Genomic DNA, 15,670 nt, shown 5'->3' with positions numbered 1-15,670 from the left:
AGACAAAACCACTGTATTATTTCTATGTTAACGATGCAGTCGTCATCAGCGCACTCGCTAGAGGACACATTGTAATGGTAGAGCTCTCTCCACCACAGAGATTTATTCAGAAGCACAAACATCACGTGGATCTGGCACAGCAAGTATCAAAGGTCCACCAGGTCTCCAGTCTGAGTGCTCCTGGGTGGTACAACACCCGGAGCTGCCTCCTGCAGACACAAACCTGCCAGCAGCCAGGACTAACCCCACGCTCCTGGGTGCTACAGACGCTGGGGACCCTGGCACACGAGCAGGACAAGGGCCTGAGTCTCTGCTCTTGCAGGCAGTTTCTGATAAAAGAGTTAACGTGAGAGAAAGGTCCCCAAAGGGCAGTTATTTTGGTACGGCAAAGCACCCCGATGATCTGCCAAATTCTAACTATAGGAGCGGTGGGCTGAGCACCTGCAGGGCTCATCTTTCACAGTTTGCCTCTGCACCGCCCGGAGCAGCGGAGATGAGAACACCAAAAGCTTTCCTTGTCCCTCCGGTCTCAATCCCAGTTATTAATACTACCCAGCCATGTATCCTGCTGTCCCAGCACACCTAAATCCTACCTGGAGACAGTGGCTGGAAACCAAGGGTTATCTGAATGATGAAATCTAAATTAAGAAATGAGATTACATGAGCTGGGGGGGGAGGGGTGTCCAACAGTTTTAGCAGAGTTTGGAAGGAATTTGGACAACGTTCCACCTGATTAGTTACTTGGACTCAGCCATAAACCAGTTATCAGAAGTAAATCAGTATTCATGCACCCAGGAGTAACACAAAGCTCATGCTAGAAGATCAAGGGCACCTTGGAATGCTTCAAAGATGCATGGCATCTTATAAAGCCACACTTTATAGCTGTGGCTACTCTGCCCAACACAACCACAGAGCCAACGAACAGGGGGTCCCTCTCCAGCCCCTCTGCCCAGTCCCTGTGCAGCAGAAGGGTGGCTGCATCACGGTCTCGGGGACCCCTGGCCAGCTCCTGCTGCTTGGGTTCAGTTTCTTTCCACTCACTGCCCCAAAGGGGTTTTGTTTTACACTTCTGCATTTGTTTTATCTTAAATGCTAATGAAAAAGTCAGGGGGAGCGGATCAGAAAGGGGACTCTCAGCATTTAATATCTTCCTAGAAGCTGCTCAGGCTGTACGGTTTTGTACAAATCCTTCTGTTGCTTGGGCACTGGAAAAGCCAAACCTACTGCCAGCCCAGGACGGACAAACCATCAGAATTTCATGTTCGTCTCCTGTACGTAACCATTCCTGTACAACAAGGGTTGCAGAAGCTTGCTCATCTTCCCTAAATCCAGAGCGTGCAGAAGAAAGGGACAAGACCTGGCCTAAGTGCAACAGCAAAAGCACTTGTGAAATTGAAACAAGCAGCCGTTTGCCGGACCCAGCCCTGCAGGGCAGAGGCTCAGCAGCCTCTCCACTCATGGGGGCTTGGGGCTCCGTCTGCCCGAATCACTCTGCAACCAGCCCATACATAAAATGAAAGTGTGTGTGTGTGTGTGTGTGTGTCCCAAAAAAGGCCTGGCACAACAATTACATCTTCTGAGAGATTCAGGAGATGTCTTTAATAAGAAAAAACTAAGAGCATCTTATCTAGAAAGCAAGAGACTAGCGGAAATGCTGAAGAAGAGTTACGGGCTATGTCCTGTCCCTGCTCCAGTTCCTCAAACAGCTGAGCAATTTCCCCAAAGCACTGCTTGGCTAGCACAGATGCCAGCATGGAAAACTTCAGCCCGAAAGGGCAAAAGAGGTGAAAGTTCGAGTTTAATAAATGGGACCAAGCATTAATGTCACCATTAATCCTATTAATGTTATTAATCCCTGGGAGAGGGAAGGGGAGGGCACTAACTGGTGAAGATGAGACAATGCAAAGCAGATTTTAAACACTCCCCCCACCCTATCTTTTTTTTTTTTTTTTTTAAAGCCCTGACTGCTATAACCACTTCTGTGGCATGAGATGTCATTGCAGTTGCACAGCTTTGGGGTTTTCCCATGGCTGTCACTGTCACGGAGGGAGATGCTTACATGGCCAGAGAATCTCACCCATGAATTTCTCAGCGAAGCCCGTGAACCTGTATGTGAGATCATGTATGCCAGAAAAAACAGCAAGTCTTCACCTTACAAACATCTAGCAGTGGGGAATCTGAAAACTCCCAAAGTATTTTTTGTTTTATTAAAAAAAAGCATTTCCCTTACTGCTGAAAATACATCCCTTACTGCCACGCTGGGGTTGGGCTAGTTGTTTAAATTACAACAGGAGAGACCCCTAGGAGCATGCAGAGCTGTACTGTAAGCAAATATTTAGACAGGATATGTAAGATACGGGACTCCAAAGCTCCAGTCTTCTCCCAGTGTCTGCAAACCAAATCCACACAGGAAGATCTGACGCTGTCACATTACGCATTAGGAGCCGAAATGACTTCTGGTCAGGCCTTTGGGGACAGATAATCAGCAGCTTGTTCCATGCTCCCGATTAAGAGGAGATAATCCACTTCTGTACGGCTTTGGTGTCAGATCAGAGCAATTCTGGCAACGGTTCCAACGGCACACAGCACTCCCGCAACAGCTGATGCAAACACTCCAAACGCCACGGGGCATCGCAGCCTCCATCCAAAGGACGTGCCGCCACTTTGACTGTCCTTTTGCAGTGGCAACTGCTGCAAAGGTCAAGCACGTAACGGAGGCAGCACGGGTTTGCCTCTCCTCTCGGACCTGAACGTCAAGTCTGAGAGATTAGCAGCCAGAGAACCCGCAACAAAGACTTCCAAAGAGCTGGAGGATGCAGGTTACTCCTTGAGCTGCATCCTGGAGTGGCCTTGCACAGCACAGGGATGTCTCACTCTGCAAGAGGAGCATCTGTCCCACTTGCTGGGACACCAGCTAAGTGAAGTGATTTCAGTCTCTGCAATAACTCCATCTTGCCTGCTGAGTCCCTCGACACTGCTGTAGCACAGAGGATTTCTCATTAAACAGAGGAAGGTGCATGGCTCATTTTGTGTCAGCTTTATTTTCATTTGAATGGATTCAGCTACTAGCAATGCGGGAGCCCTAAAGAGCTGCAAATGCTAAAATCAGAGCCTGGACCCATGCAAAGGAAGAGCTCTGGAAGGGTTGGCATGCTTTTCATATCTCCTCCCTAGATATCGGGACAAATACGTGGGTCTTGATCATCTCTCTCCTCGAGGCTGGGCACATTCCACCAAAAAAAGTGTGAAGAATTACGTTGGACAAGGAGAACTCAAATGTGCAAGGCAGAACAGACCACAGCCACCCAATGACCACGCACCAGCACCAAAGAAAGGCAACACCACACCACAAGCAGCCGATCACTCTGTAGGAAGCTCTTAAAAACAAACCAACAAAACTACCACAGCAGTCTTGGGCATGACACTCCACAATTTTTTTAAGAAGAGCTTAGAGAGCTTGAGAACCTCAGAGGGGAGGCTCCTCAACCTGCTCCAGCCACCAGCAAGAGTGCTGCTGGAAAGGGGGTGCCTTCAGCCTCCAGGTGATGGGGCTGGAGGGAGAGAGGCAGTCATGATTAAAAGTCTTCCAAGACGTAAATGATGGAGGATGGTAATCAGTTAATCTCTGCTTCCACCCCAGGTAAGATTAAAAATTCCCTAAATCAGCTTTGTCTGCAGCAAATGAAGATTGAGATCTGATATTAGCAAATGCTCAAAGACAGGGTCATTAGGCTTTGGGACACACTAAGGAGGTTGCTAATTCTCCTTCATTAGTTTCATACAGAGCACAGAAACACCCTTCAGGGACAGGCTGGGCACAGTCAATCCAACAACAGGATCACACCATCCCCTTCCAGATTTGCCTGTCAAGGACTCCCAGGGCTAAGATCAGGGTGGGACTGGCACAGGGCACGCTGCGAGGGGCTGACGGAAGAACCATGCAGCACAACAAAACAGATTGTACAGGGCTCCCTATCAAAGCTCACCCATTTTGAAGCCTTGTGCTTTGACAAGTATCCAGCTCAGCTTAATATCCCCCTGCCATCATGCAGCCCTGCAGCCATCTCTCACCCTACAAACGGGCAGACACACCCAGCACTACGTCTGCACCACGTCAGGGATGCTAATACAGTGAACCGTGCATGCTCTTTGTTTTCAATGCAGCATTTCAAAAGGCCTCATCGTTCATTTAAGGTGAAGCAGATGCTGTTCCTCTGGTCTCTTTGAAAAGGCTTATCTATGGGCTGGATTTCATTAAGTGTCTTGTTCTGCATTTAATAAGCTTGCAAGTCTAGACACTTTGGTTCTCCCTCTATCACCCCTTTGGTGTACCAGCAGGTAGAGACAACAGAGGTTGAGGGAAATATTTAGCTAGCAGATTTAGATGCTATCAAGATGATTGTGTAATTCCACTTTGACTCACTGCAATTTCAAAGCTAGGCACTTTTTTGCTCACCCATGCCAATCCCTTTTGAAAGAAAGGGGCTGCTACCTGCTGCAGTAGTGTAGAGGAAGTCCCTTGGAGGTTCAGGGCACAGACTTTGGGGTATTAGTAGAAGATCCATGTTGAACCAATGACCAAACAAGGGAGAAAAAGGTCCAGAGAAGCTGTGTGGTGGAATTGCCCTCTACTACCAGATGGTGATGACGATGTACGAGCAGAGCAAAAGCCTTGGCAACCCAGTCCACCTGACTTCAGATATTTCCATGTGCAACTGGGTGTCACCTCATTCCCCCAGCCAACAAGGACAACCCAGGCAGGAGCCTGATGCTCTGCACAGGGGCCCAATGACCAGGAGCACCGAGGTGCCTGCACAGACCCGTGGGAACTGCCATGACCAAGAGCTCAGCAGCAAAACCAAGAGATGCTGCTCGGACCTCAGATGGGTGCTGTGCCTGATGCCTGGGCATCAACTTCAGCTGGTTGCATGAAGCGTTCTTGAAAGAAAGGCACCTGGCTGCAAGGTGGGAACACTGGAAGGGTGCATGCCAGCTACCTGCGGAGGGAGTTTCTTCCTGCAGCTCCCACGAGCCAGCCATGCTGTGGCTGATAGATCCCATGATCCACTGCTGCGGATCCGAGGGCAATGCCGAGACCAGTCATTTGCTTATCAGTCAGCAGTTAGCGTCACTCGAGCAATGGGAACTCAGCCGAGACTTTGTTCATTTTGCTTCTGACCCTGCATCACACTTGAACCCTCGGCCTCCACACAAAACCAGCTCTGTATTTATCTGCCGCTCTGCCTAGCCCCAAAGGCTAAGTGAGATGGATACAAATCCTGTTGGTTCACAACACACCGGGAAAGATCAGCATTTTTGCAGATCGGGGCTGCAAGATGTGCATGTTACAATTACACGTGCTGTGGGGATGTACCAACAAAACTAACTGCAATCTTACATTAAGAGCAAAACGGTTTTTCAAAAGACTAATCAGAAAGAAAGATCTCTCTCTTTGGGAAATAAGCAGCCATAATCAGCAAATATTTCTCTCTCACGGGATTGCAAAACAAGGCATGCTCTGCCCTCTGAGCCATGAGTCATGAACTTCCCCAGCAAAGGGGCAGGCAGAGCAGAACAACTGCATAGAAAACAACAGGACAGGAATTTTTTACATTTTATCCCAAGGAAGGGCAAGTTCGAGGTCTCTGCACTTACCATCAAACTTCTTGTATCGGGAACTAAACATGGTTTGTAAGTGATTGCTAAGCTCTACGACAGCGTTTCTGAAGTCGTGTTTACTCTGCTGACTGTACTTCTCCTCCATTTCTTGAGAGCAGCATGTGTAGTCTTGCGAGCAGACTTTCAAGTGGTCACCTGAAAAGAAGAGAAGAAAATATCCCAAGTTAAAAGGATTCTCTGTGCAAGGGCAAAGAGGTCGGTTTGCAAGGCAGGGGGGTGTGAGGACCCACAGCATCATCTTCCCCCAAGGAGGCCTTCCCTCACTGCGAGCACGGGACCAGGGGCTGGCATAACAAAACCAGATTCTGTAGAAGAACTTTACAACAACACATGTAAATACCACACCTTGTCTTTCTGCAAGAATATTAAAAAGCGTCCTCTTATTTATTCAGTTACTAAATGGAATAAACAGACAGTCACCTTGCACAGTATAATTTGAAGACCCTGAAAATTGACCTGTATATACTATGCTATCTTTCATGAAGTTTTTGCTGAGTATTTTAATTACTTCCAATTCATTCAGTTAATACACAACACAGTATCAATTGCAATGGTCCTTTCTGCACAAGATAAATTCTTTTTCCTTTACCCTCCCACCTCCAGTTATCACAGGAGAAGTAATCTCTCTCAGAAAAAACTGTTATCACTGATAGTAAAACACACTGGATTTATGCAACAGCTCATAAAAAGGCTTTGTATTTCCCAGCTCCTAATTTTACAGTTTTCTGTCATCATCCCAGGTGAAATTGGGTGTTTGTTTTTGGATAATTCAAACAGATTTTCTTCTTTCACCATTAAAGATAGGTCTCTCCTAAAAGTCATCTGGCTCAAGTTGGCTTGTGCAGAGGAATCATAACATGCTTCAGTATCTACCATAGCTGAATTTCAAAAGTTCACAGACAATCTGGGCATAGGATCTGGCCACATATAATTTGCTTTTAGAGCACCTCATTGCAGTGCAGGATGAGGCCGTCCTCTTCTAGCACCACCAGGAAAACGCTGCTGTCAAGTTTTGTGGGCCAAGACAAACTCTTTGTGTAGCAATCCTCAGCTCCAGCTTCTCTGACAGGTCCCACACCCGCAGCACCATCACAGGCAGGTGGGCTGATGCTAAAGTGGTTCAAACTTGGGGAAACTGTGCAAATCTTTGTCAACACTGAACATACAATCAAAACAAGCAGTTACGATGAGAAACTCATCCTTCCAAGTCAGATGGTATTTTAAAAGATGCAGCCTACATGTAAGCTGCTCTTCTCTCCCATTTCACACCCCACTGCCAAACCTTATCCTTCATCCTGAGGAAGCAGATGGAGAGGCGAAGGCTCTTCCCTACCTGCTCACACCCTGTAAGCCACCAACAACCTCCAACCACCACCGAGGTTCAGAGACTCACTGCCAGAGCTGCAAAGGACTTGTCAGCTCCCTGCACAGAAAATAACCTCTTCGCGACAGGCTGTGAACCATGCACTTACTGAAGCGCAATCCTACCTGCCAGAGCATCAAGGGTGGGTTTAGAGAAACAAAAGCAGGTTTATGTACAGTGCAAAACAAAGCCTGACCGTGACTAACACAAGCAGTTGCTTCTCTGCCTGCCTTGTGCAAGATCTCATAACGATGCCATTCCCCCAGCTATTGAACATTTGCATCACCTTGCATGACTTTCTAGCCCAGAAATGTTAGAGTCTCTCCTTTCAGACTTAGGGACCATTTTAAAATAAGATACATATAAAATCCCTAAGCAGCGCTCCTCCTAAATCTATTTTCCTTTTGCGCTACAGCGTTTGTTTGTTTTCCCTGGCATTACAGAGAGTCCTTGACCAACAGATAATTCTGCCACAGTTAATTTATTGCACAAGACCGTCCACTGCTCTTGAATTACGGAAAGCTCAAAGTCTGTTACAGGAAGCAGCACTACTGAGGCACAGCCTTCAGAAAACACAGAAAAATCTCACTATCTCCTTACAGATGTATTTTTCTTTCAGGGACTCTATTTCTTTCCATCTCAGAGGAGCACTTCCAGCAGCAAATATACGGCATTAAGGGGTGCAGCACCAAGGGACGCAGCTCCATTTAGCTTGATAAGTCATTTAAGAGAGAGGAAGATGCACACCCAGGGCTTTTGGATCCTACCCACCAATCCATCCCAGAACACAGATGTGCACTCTTCTATGAGCCTGCCTTACTAGCGAGCATTAAAAAAAAAAAGTGCCCAAGTGCCACGCTTTATTTCACTTTAAATCTGTTTGCTCAGGTTCCAATGCAGGACACCAAGGCTCTTTGACACAATGGGAAACGAACAGCAGCAAAGTGATAATTACAGCTAGAGCAATGGCTAATTTCACAGTGTCAAAATAATTTCAAAACAAGTTTTAGTTTCCTAAATTTCTTGTGAAGGGGGAATATGTTGGAAATATTTTACCTGAAACGCACTTCATGGTTTCAGTACCATTTCCATGATGCAGGCCTGCCTTTGGTGTTACAACTTACTTCCCATTCTTCTGCGTTGCGGGGGTAAGCCTCTACCCTACTTGGCAAATTCAAGCCTACCGATAGTGGGCTTTCTTTTCCTAGCAACACTTTGCAGACACTTCTGACGTTGCCCACAGACACCCTGGGATCCCTAAAGCAGTGGTTTTAACAACTACTCCATTTATGACAAATAAAAGCCCAACATGTTGCACAAACACAAGCAACAGTTTTATATCTGTTTATACTATTAAACTAAAGTCACCATCCCACCTAACGTTACAAAGCAAAATAATTTTTCTCTGAGCTGCCTCATCCCAGATTTGCATGGTGTCTCCCTGGCACACACGTGCAAAGCCAAGTGAGGGGAAGACCACTGATAGTAAATCAAGCTTGCACAGATCCTATTTGGTTGATCATTAAGACATTATGCTCCAAAATGCAACTCAGACATTCAAAAATGAATGACCAAGCAATCTAATTATGGAAGATATTTCTCAGTCATGTCAGCACTATGTGGTCTTGGCTCGTGATCAAGAATTAGCTCTGTCTGGAGCTGAGGAGCTCCGGCTACTCAGTGCTAATCATAGGAGGATGCACTGTGTTGTTACCAAGTATTAAAAACCAGAAAGTTTAGGGCTGTGGGCTGCTTTTCTTGCCGTTTTCTTATGCCACAGTGGGAGATACCAATGGGAAGTCACTGGAAGACACTGGAGCCCCATTTTCCCACAGGGAGAGTTGTCCTTAGCACCTCCACATCCCTGAGATTATATCCTCGCTTAAGCAAAGCGACTCACAGAGTTTGCAAAAAATCTTATGTCTAGCCTTCATTTTAAATCAGCTAGCAGAGCTGACCCATTCAGCACTCACCCGCAGGACTCATCCCATGCCTGAGTTTGCAGGGAGAGCAACACAACGTCCCAGCATCGCATTGCCTGTCTGGGTGATGGACCCATGGCACGTCCCTTCGGCGAGTGGCTGCTGTGGTGTTGGGAACCTCTTACGCCTCCACAGACAGACCCTGAAGCACGGTGTCATCAGACAACAGCTTCAACACCCAACAGGTCTATGAAGCCTGGAAAGCAGCCACTGCCAGCAGTCCACGTGAGCACAGACCGGTTGCACACACGGAAAACACCGACCTAGAGCCAAGACCAAAGACAACGCTCTTCACTTTTCCAACTGGCAGTGAACTCCTCTAAGGAAAAGGAGTGAAAGATATGAGTATTTAGGCCCACTTAAACAGAGATCTAATGTTTATGTATATTATGTGAAGAACTCTCGTGGTGTGCACTCACTGTCAAGGACACATTTGGCAATAATTATTTCACAAAGTTAAAACTCATCAAACAATGCCCATACAAGGCAACTCTTCATCTACTGTTGAGTGTTAAAGACTCGACAGCTTTTGTAATTTATCACCATGTGAGTGCAGCAAAAATATAACTCTGCCACAGCTTCCTTTCAAGTTCGGCTTCTTATTGAATTGTTTGGCAGGGTGTGCGATCATCACGTCAGGGGCTGCATGGCAAAAAGAGCTTAAGTAGCAGAGAACGACTCCAAATAACTACTGCATATGCACACCATCGCCGCAACTTGTCATGGATTTGCAGGAGATCTTTCCCATCGCCTGTTGCAGTGAGACTTTTTCTCTATTTTACATTACATGTGAATACAGAGAGACAGCGATGGACCAAAATTACAAAAGAAGCTTGCTCCTCAGCTAGTTAATGGCACACCTCTGGGAACGGAGGTGGTGGTTTAAAGATAGAAATGCAATGGTACACGATGTTACTGTCTGCACATTCAAGGAAATGTGCTCAGAAAGGTAATCTTCCAAACTTATGATTTAAGCCATTACAGAAACGCCACATTTATCAGACTCCAGGCACACGGAGTTTCTTCCAAATCAAATAACTATTTTGCAATGTGTCAGAAAACAAGTTTTCATCGAATGAGTAAGTGTGCAGTGCAAACTCAGGGGCTCCGTGATCTTGAAAAGCAGTTCCCTTCGCCGAACATTTTTCCAAGACCTTTTCAAAATGTTGTTTCTGGATGTCTAACATGCCTTCCCAGCCTGCTTCTCCTCACCTTGACCAAGTTCACACTTAAGTATACCTAGCTGCAAAACTAGCTAAACTTTCAGGAGTGGTTCGCTGGGAGGCAGAGGGTGGACATTTCTTTAAAACACTCCTGTATACAGTCTAGCCCTTCATTGCAGCTCAGTAAACAAGCCAAAAGCAGTTTATGGTCTGAGACGTTACTCTTGGGCTTTGCTCCCACATAAGAAAACAGGCTGGGGTAAGCTGGGCTGGTGGAGGAGCGGGAGGCAAACGCTGCTGGTGGACCGACGAGCGAGGCCATCATTTCAGCCTCACGCTCTGCCTCTTCCCTCTAACGCACATCGGCTTGTGCCATCTTTGAAAGAGTTTTATGACTTCCTCTGAACCAACTACCAAAGGAATCCTGGACTGTAATGCCAGGCTCTAATCCGATTTCACACTAGACTTACCTTCTAATTATCACAGAATATTAGGCTTCCACCCATCATATATAATTGACATGCTACCGAGGCTTTACAAAACCCCCAACAAAGATGACAAGAAACACTAGCATCACCCCTGAGCACAGCTCTGCTGCTCCGGCCCCACGTTAACAAGGGGTGAGAAGAAAGAAAAGCACGAGCTTGTGATCGACTCCAGCGGAGTCATCGAGACAGACAAGGCTACTGAACCACCCACCCAATCTGATCACCTTTAATTGTAACCCAAAATACCAAAACCTGTCCAGTTTTCCTGGCTACAAAATGAGCCAGAGATGCTCGGCACCCCCAGTAATGGCCCATGAGCACTCGCCGGTCTGCAATGGTGCTGCCGTAACCCATAGGTGCTATCGGCACAACCACACATCCCACAGCCACCACAGTCCCTGTCCCCCAAGGCAAGGCTGGGTTCAGCCTAATCACTGCTTATGCTGCTCGGAGATACTTGCTAATGAAGAGCACTACAGAAACACAGACAGTGTCTTGACATACAAATCTTTCCAGGTGAAATGACACTAAGCGGCAAACACCAAAAAGAGGAAAAAAAAGCAACCCTCTTGCCTCCTCCCAGGCTGACACACGCACGCGCTGCTTGAGGGCATGCTTTTTGCCTGGTATAAGCAGCAAACGTGAATTTTTAGTTGATGGCTCTTATCGGAGTACTCCTTTTTCACCAGGTGGTCAGTCTTCCCTGTTTGCTTTAAAGTGGTGCTGCTGTGGGACTTGTGTTTATTTTACTGGGGAGAATACTCCTGTGGAGATGGTTGTGTGCCAGGAAGGGAGAGATGTATAACAGCACTGAGGTCCTGCTAACGGAGGTGATGCATCCATGCGGGGCAGCAGGGTTAGAAGTTTCTAAGCTCACATCCTGCAAACAATGCAGTGCTGCTGGTACCCTCTGGCCGGAGCGAGTCAAAGCAGGTTGGGACACTTGGAGCTATACCTCCCTCGATGCTCCTAAGCACACGGTGCTATTTCCAGCCTGAACCATTATTTCAACTGCACGCTTCCAGGAGAAGTGCTTTGTGCAGCATCCTCCCTACATCTATCACCATCAGACAAAAAATGGACACACTTTATTTCCAATACAAATCATTTCCTATCCTAAAGCCCACCATCACACAACCAGAGTCAGCTTTCCTTTCTTCCCCCCTCAAAACATTTGCGATTCTTATTGGGATCTCAAACCCAACAGGCACCAAAAGAGAAAGTGAGCACCCCCCGTACCCAAACCCAGGTCCTCACCATGGAGGTCAGCAGCCAGCATTGTCCTCCAGCTGGGCACATGGATGCCAGCCCTTCCACAGCCACAGAAGCTGTCGAATTCGACCATCATGGATGCTCATACCCACCTGCATCCCTTTTGTCCAGCCACCCGGGAGTTCTTAAGCCAGAAAACATCCTCATGCACAGCTGGCTCCCAGAGCTGACTGGTAGGGTTATGCAAGTACTGCAATTTGGCAGCATGTGCCAGTGTGCAGCATATTTAACATCCCACTCAATTAGCAACCGTTTTATATAAATGGTTTATTTGCCTTATTAATGTTAAAGCCACTTGTTTCCCCTGCGCTTCCACTTAGGTTATTAATCAACGTGTGTTTCAGTTTTTTGCTTATTACTCTAATGGCACAGAAGAATTCCCCAGACTCACAGTGACAGCTTATAATATTGAAATGATTTTTTTTTTTCAAACTTGTCAAGCAGTCAAAATACACTCTTTGATACCCAAACCAAAGCCCTTTCACCTACGCTTAACAACAGTGAACTATTTTCAGTCAATCTTTACTGCATCTGTTAACTCGGCTGCTAATCCATCTTGCAGGCGTGGGGAACGCCAGCGCACACAATACCTCAGTGACATACCTCCCTTCAACACAACAAATAATCCTAATTATTTCCATAGCACGTACCTACAGTTACTTAAAATATCGTACACAACCGAGGTCTGTCTGGCTTCTATTTTTCCATTTTGCTTTGTTGACAGCTTCGGGTTCCCAAATTTACTGCCAAGAGGGTCAGGGACTGAAGAGAACAAGAGAGATTTATATCCATGTGTGTACATTAAGCCAAATGCACATTAGGAACCTTAATTTTCTACTGGAAAGAGCAACTTAGGACACAAAGAGGGCTCTTTCCTTCCACCCGTCCAAATCCAAATTACTACTGCAAAGCTCGTCTTCCAGCTGATGACAGAGCCAGGTCCCTGAAGGACCAAATCCGGGCAAATGCTGCCTGCTGAGGCCAGCCAGAGTGATTTTGGGACATCTCTCCGGGGCGGGGGCAGACCAGGAGAGCCCTTCCCAGCCTCCTAACACAACTTTTCAGCTCTCCGTGGCACCCCAAAGAAGCATCACTGGTCAACTGAAGTCCCCTCCTGCCCAGCCCTCCCGTTGAGGTTGGGGCAATGGAGAGGTTCAGGTGGAGGTCCTCAAGGATCGAACCCAAAAACTCTCTACAGCACACCCAAGCCTGGCACTGCACCCTTTGCAGGTGATGTCCAAGTGAGAAGGATGCAGGATCTCACCTTCAGCGGGGTTTTAAGAGTTCATTTAAAGTTAAAATCCTGCTCACCTGAAGAAAAATACCATCACCACTTCATTTCCACAGCACAGCCAACAATTTCCTTCCCAACAGGGTGGCCCGAATACCGTGAGGTTTTACACCCTGGAAAAATACGCCATGATAGAGCACGCTTTTATTCCAACAAACAGGATATTGAGTCAATTAGTGGCACACCAAACACAAACCAGACAGATGAAGATAGCAAACATCAAAAGAGAGAGAAACCACACAGACCTGAATATACAAATAAGGCAAGGAAAAAAAAGAATACTACATAATTAAACTTATTATTTAAGCAAGCCCAGAGAGTAAAATAGCTCTGGTTAACTAGAGGATTCTCCCTGGATCTAGCTAAGACAGAAACCTTCAACAAAAACCAAGAGTTGTTTCTTAATTAAAAAACAAAACCAAAAAACCCTACTTGACATTGCGGAGTAAGAACTTCGGAAATGCAAATTCTCCTTATCATAGATTTAGATTAGATGTTAGAAAGAAATTCTTCCCTGTGAGGGTGGTGAGGCACTGGCACAGGTTGCCCAGAGAAGCTGTGGATGCCCCATCCCTGGAAGTGTTCAAGGCCAGGCTGGATGGGGCTTTGGGCAACGTGGGCTAGTGGAGGGTGTCCCTGCCCATGGCAGGGGGGTTGGAACTAGATGGTCTTTGAGGTCCCTTCCAACCCAAACCATTCTATGATTCTATGATTCTATCACCGAATTCTTTAGGTATGAAATAGTTTTCATAACGTGACTCTGCCTACGTGCCCTAAGTGCGAGGTGTTACAAAACGGACAAGTTATGCTGAAAATTATCTTTGCTTTTTTTCCACCTCTCTGGTGAGGAGACACAAAGAGCACAAGAGAGACCCATCTTCAGGATGGCAGAGGCAGGCAGTGCCCCTGTCCCTCCATCAGCCACCAAACAGCAACTAGAAAGCCCAATGTTTGCAGTCAGTCATTCTGGGTATAAGTAAAAATAAAAGCAATGATAAAAACGAACACTTGCATAGAGCCAGTGATGAGACTTCAGAATTCAACAGAAATTGTCCGGCAGATTTTACAGGGGTAACCCAAAAAAACCCCACCGAGTATAATTTCATGCAATTAAAGGCGGGTGGGGGGGAATCCATTGGGAACAGCAAATGCACAGAATTACTGAAGCCTCAGGCACAAGGAACAGTAAATAGAAGAGATCTGGCTGGGAGACAGTTACTTACTTTGTGAGACTTCTCATTTTTTCCTCAAATTCCCCATTAAGAAGGCAAAACAAAGCCAAAAAAACTGCCTGTTTTTTTCCATAAAGCTTTGGGCTATTTGCCAAAAAAGCAGCTTTTAACCAAAACGGATTCCGTCACAAACACTGTCATTGGAACTGGAATATTTTTCTTGCTTAACAAGATTTTTCTCCCTCCACTTTCAGTCCCTCTCCCTCTGCGCTCCCCAGACTCTACGCCAGGCACATCCCGGGATGCTCATCGGTGCAGGAAAGCAGCACACGTGGGCAGGCAGGAGAACCAGGCATACGCCACCGGCAACCGCTTTTCCAGTCATTTTTTTTTTCCTTTTTCTTTTCAAACATAGATGATTCCAGCATCAATGCACAAAACCATGTTTCAGAGCCGCACAGTAGGTTCCTGTGAGATGCACCCAGACGCACCTACTTGTGCCAGCAGACTCATCATCTGCTGGCAAGTCCCAGATTTGACCCTCGAAAGCTTCAGCAACGTTTTGAGGTCATACAGCCCTAGTGATTCGGGGGATCATGCTTTATTTAGGGAAAAAAAACAAACAAGTGACAAAAAAAAATCTCAAAAAGAAGATGTTCATGGCTTTGTGAAGGCACTCTGACAAAGATCTCGCCAGTTGAGAGCTGAAGAACCGTGGAAAGCCCCAGTAATTTCAAATGGTGGCACCAGCACATTTCAAGGCAAGGATTAGTCCTTGTGCTGGGATCATGGCCGTGTGACCAACCTCCCTGAACATCCCACCCTGCCGATGGCACCAGCTACGCAGAGGCTTGACAGAAGTGAAGTTTTCCAGCTTGCAAAAGCAAAACCAAGCATGCACCATCGCCCAAAGCAGAGCTACCATTTCCACGTGTTAAAGTCCACCAACAGGAATAAAAGTACTACAGGCATGTGAACTGGCAGCTGTGACCCAAGCAAAAATTTAGAGAAGCCCCAAAACCTAAAGATGTTTTTAATTCCTTAAATAAGAAACAAAGCTCGTGAAATTCAGCCACAATTTCCTGTTTTCGACTTAAAATAAAATTTAAAAAAATCCCAGGTTTTATACAAACAATAATCTAATCTATAACTTGGAACGCAAGAGAGATGTTAATTAACTCCCAGAGAGATTAATTCTCTATTGCGGGATCCAAAATAGGCACTGCGGAACCTGCTGCAATTCTGAGACTTTACACAGAA

At 46.4% G+C, this 15,670-nt stretch overlaps 1 protein-coding gene across 1 annotated transcript in view; it reads right to left on the bottom strand.

Annotated features, from left to right (window-relative positions):
- Positions 1 to 15,670, bottom strand: part of GPC4 (glypican 4) — a 69,547-nt gene that overhangs the window by 32,599 nt on the left and 21,278 nt on the right. The window contains exon 2 of the mRNA XM_054839450.1: positions 5,656 to 5,814. Within this exon, the coding sequence (XP_054695425.1) occupies positions 5,656 to 5,814 (159 nt within the window). The remainder of the gene's footprint in view (positions 1 to 5,655; positions 5,815 to 15,670) is intronic.

Source organism: Grus americana, chromosome 12 (genome assembly GCF_028858705.1).
Source record: "Grus americana isolate bGruAme1 chromosome 12, bGruAme1.mat, whole genome shotgun sequence".
Lineage (NCBI taxonomy): Eukaryota > Metazoa > Chordata > Aves > Gruiformes > Gruidae > Grus > Grus americana.
The sequence above is the reverse complement of the archived record's forward strand: the minus strand, read 5'-3'. Positions and strand labels throughout refer to the sequence as shown.